The 3,984-nt window shown below is 61.4% G+C and overlaps 1 protein-coding gene across 1 annotated transcript in view; it reads left to right on the forward strand.

Moving 5' to 3' along the window:
- Nucleotides 1-3,962, forward strand: part of LOC113217584 (homeotic protein proboscipedia) — a 95,857-nt gene extending 91,895 nt beyond the window's left edge. Inside the window, exons 3-4 of the mRNA XM_052277572.1 lie at nucleotides 999-1,751; nucleotides 1,976-3,962. Coding sequence (XP_052133532.1) covers nucleotides 999-1,751; nucleotides 1,976-2,941 — 1,719 coding nt within the window. The 3' untranslated portion in view covers nucleotides 2,942-3,962. The remainder of the gene's footprint in view (nucleotides 1-998; nucleotides 1,752-1,975) is intronic.
- The last annotated feature ends 22 nt before the right edge of the window (nucleotides 3,963-3,984 follow it).

Below are 3,984 nucleotides of genomic sequence, written 5' to 3' on the forward strand. Positions count from 1 at the left end.
CCCCTCCCCCTCCCCTACTCCAACTCACTCTCAAGGTGAATCTGATCGCCGCGGTTTGATAAAAACCGTTCCGAAAAATATATATCCTTTGGGGGGAGCTATGGTAATCCCTCAGTAAGAGCTAGGGCGAGGGCGCAGCGGGGAGGGGCAGGGTTGGGCGGGGCGTGCGGCCGAGGGCCCTGCAATCAAAGGCGGTTTAGGCGATATTTGCGACTCCATTATTGCCTGCTCAGTCCACCGTAATGTGTCAGCCGGGTACGCCGCACCGTAGCCCCCGCCCCGCCCCACCCCGCCCGGTACGCCCCGCTCAACGCTCAACCCGCCGTGCATCCGATTGGCGAGCCGCCAGCGGTCCTTACCTAATTCGGACCCTCGGCGGGCATAGTGCACGCAATGCAACGAGCGGTTCTAGCTCCAATTCCGACAAACTCAACTTTTCTTTTATCATAGTACATGTGCGTGTTAGTCCTGTTCCCCTCGGCCCGACTATTCGCCCTCAAAAGCGCGAAACGAGATCACTAGAAAGACAAAGGTGCTGCTTGTATTTTTATGCTGCTGCACTAGTGCTTTTAAAGGTTCTAAAGGTGCCATAAATAGCAGCTTTGGTGGTGGTGCCTTTCTAGCAGGACTAGCATAGGGTATTAAATAGTCGAGGGCCAGTCCAGGTGGCGGGGTGGGTCGCTAATAGTAGAGTCCTATCCTCTAGCTGATAGGGCAAAGAACCAGCCAGGTCTGGGAGAGGGGGGGGGGGGGTCCGCAGAGGGCGCCACCGGCACACCTCCGGATAACCAAAAGTCACCTCTCTAATATATTCAATTATTATTGCTTTTAAGTTTTATATCGAACTTGCTCTGTCAATTCCCATGCGTACCAGATTTAACTTACAATTCGAAAAAAATTTAAAAGATAAATTAGGTAGAATCATCATTTCTGTTAGATGAGCAGTCATCTGTCTCAGTTTAACCAAAACTCATATCGATTCTCTCCATGCCCCGCAGGTGAAGGTCTGGTTCCAGAATCGCCGCATGAAGCACAAGCGGCAGACGCTGAGCAAGAGCGGTGACGACGAGGACTCGAAGGACGCGCCGGGCCGGTCCAAGGCGGACGAGAAGAAGAGCTGCCAGGGCTGCGACCTGCCGTCGGACCTGCCGGGCCTGGCCGGCCTCAACAACAACAACTCTAGCTTCAACAACAACAGCAGCAGCGGCGCCAGCTCGGTGGCCAGCAGCCTCTCGCAGGCGCAGGAGGAGGACTCGCGCTCGCATGACGGCAGCGCCACCCCGCTGGGGCTGGGGGCCCCCCTGGCCACGGCGCGCACCAAGCCCCCGGCCGGCACCTCGGCGTCGGACGTCAACGTTAAGGTGGAGGCCGGCATCCAGAGCCCGCCCTGCCTCACCGCACGGACGCCGGGCCTCGGCCCCGGCGGCCTCGGCCCCGGTCCAGGCCCCGGTCCCGGCCCGGGCGTCGTCCCCGGCGGCGTCAAGGAGTCCCCCGAGGTCGTGAAGCCGCCGCGGGGGTCGGGCGGCAGCCTCACGCCATCGCTGCCCGGCACGCCCCACGCCACGCCGCAGCAGGCCAGCCCGCAGGGCGCCGCCCAGGGCCCCGCGGGGGCGCCGGCCCCCCAGGGCGCCAGCGGCTACCACCAGCCGCGGCCGCGCTCCTCTCCGGCCGGCCCCCAGGCCCCGGCCCCCAGCGGCGGCCCCGGCGCCCAGGCCGGCGCGCGCTTCCCAGGACCCAACGCCATGTTCCCGGTGAGTACTCTCCCAGGCCCTGCTCCGACACCCCGGATAACTCGGAGTCCCCCTGGAGTATGCTCCTGGATTACCCCTGGATTACACCGGATGACGCCCGTATTATGCCTCCGGACACCCCGGCTTATCGCTCGCGATTGACAGAGGCCGTGTTGCCCAATTCGTTCCCCTTTCCGGTGTTATCCGCCCTGCCCGTGTCTCACGAAGCTCTGTTTCGCTTTCAGGCCTCCGGCATGGCCCACCAGGCCGCGGTGCGGCCGCAGCCACACCAGGACTTCCGGGTGGCGGCGGGCGGCGGGGCGGTGGCGGCGCAGTTCCGGGCCGGCAAGCAGCAGGCGCAGCAGGTCCTGGCGGGCAGCCCGGACCCCGCGGCTTGCTACAGCCCCGCCGGCCAGGCGCCGTACCCCCAGCAGCAGCAGCGGTTCGGGTACCCGGCCGACTCGCCGTACAGCCGCCAACAGCAGCAGCAGCAGCCGCAGCCGCAGCCGCAGCAGCTGCACCACCGGCTCAACGGCGCGCCGGGCCGCCCGCAGCACAAGGCGGCCTACCAGCAGGCCAGCAACTACCACGCCGGCTACGCGTCGTACAACGGCGGCGGCCTGGCCGGCGGCCTCGGGGCGTACGACCAGTACCACGCCAACCCTTTCACTCGGGGCGGGGCCGCGGCGGGGGGCGTGGCGGGGGGAGTGGCCGGGGGCGTGGCCGTGGGCGGCCCGGCCGCCGCCACCGCCGCCCACAACGGCCACCACAACTACCAGCCGCAGCAGCAGCAGGCGGCCTGCTTCCCCGAGCAGGATGCCGCCGCCGCCGCCGGGTACTACCCGGGCTACCAGTACGGCGAGCAGCAGATGCAGCAGCAGCCGCAGCAGCACGACCAAGTTGGGTATTACCCGACCGAGGGCGGCATGCAGGCGGCGCAGCAGTGCGGGTACGAGTACTCCAAGCAGGGGTACTACGAGTACCCGGCCGAGCAGTTCCCGGGCGTGGCCGCGGCCTGCGTGCTCACGCCGCCGTCCAGCTCGGGCGACATCTGCTCGCCGTACCAGTTCTTCGAGCACCAGGGTCAGCCGACGACGACGGCCACAACGACGCACCAGGACCTGCACGACAACAGCAACAGCTCGTCCGACTTCAACTTCCTCTCCAACCTGGCCAACGACTTTGCGCCCGAGTACTACCAGTTGGGCTGAGCCGGAGTGAGGGGGCCACTCGTCCCCGACGCAGTTGGAAAACTTGGTTAATAAACTAGCATTAAAAGAGCTCTTCCCAAGCGTGGACATTGTGCAATGTTATAAAATAACTTTTGAAAAAGGAAAAATTCACTTTCTTTTTTGCTTTGTTTTGTGATATGATGTTGAGCGGGAGATAATGTACTATTTCGGTCGCCCACTGATGTCTCCCAGTTCCATTCCGTCCGCTCAGTTGGCGAGACCAGACCGCGCATATCGAGTCAATTACCTGACGAGTCAATTGACGGCCCGCTCACCCACGCGCACGCGCACCCGAGTACCAAACATCTCACGTTCAAACTACGTGACACATTTTTTGAACAAATTGTGTCCCCTGGACGTCAGATTGATGCCTCATGACCGATATATTTTGTGGTACTCGAGCGTGGTGGATTGCACAGTGAGCCGCTATGTGCCTCTCCGGCTGAACACACTCTTGTTTGTTTGATTCAATTTTGTTTCTTTTTAAAACCTGTGTTTTTTTTTACTTTGTGACCCAAACCCTTGCTACGACCCCGCCACAGCTGATCCGCATCGCAGACGCCGAGGGAGGGCTTCATAGAAGCGCCCTCGGCGCCATTTCCATTCTATAAATTAATTTCAAGTCGCGGAGTGCGTTTTCACATCAAGCCTCCTGGATGAGGTTTCAAGCAACACGAAAAGGTCACGATCAGGTCATGTTCATAATTTATATGGCTAACGCATGTATTTATCTATCTGGATAGTAAAACTTTTGCTTTAAAAGTTGTGACTTTTAAGTATCTCGATCGTAGACGCTCATATGAGTCGCCTCGATCCTTTCGTGTTACTTGGTATGTGGGAACCCCGAGGGCCGAAGCGTGGCGGAGCGTGGCGGGGAGCGGCCCGACCGAAACACGGCGATGAGGTGGTTTCAAGAAGTGCAGCCAAGCTGGATTGTTAATATTCTGTGATTAATGATTGAGTCGGAAGAGTTGGGGCCCGCCCCCGCGGCCCCTGCGGCCCCGGCGGGGCGGCGGGGGAGG

The sequence above is a fragment of the Frankliniella occidentalis genome, unplaced genomic scaffold, assembly GCF_000697945.3.
Source record: "Frankliniella occidentalis isolate FOCC.00 unplaced genomic scaffold, Focc_3.1 Scaffold11, whole genome shotgun sequence".
Classification (NCBI taxonomy): domain Eukaryota; kingdom Metazoa; phylum Arthropoda; class Insecta; order Thysanoptera; family Thripidae; genus Frankliniella; species Frankliniella occidentalis.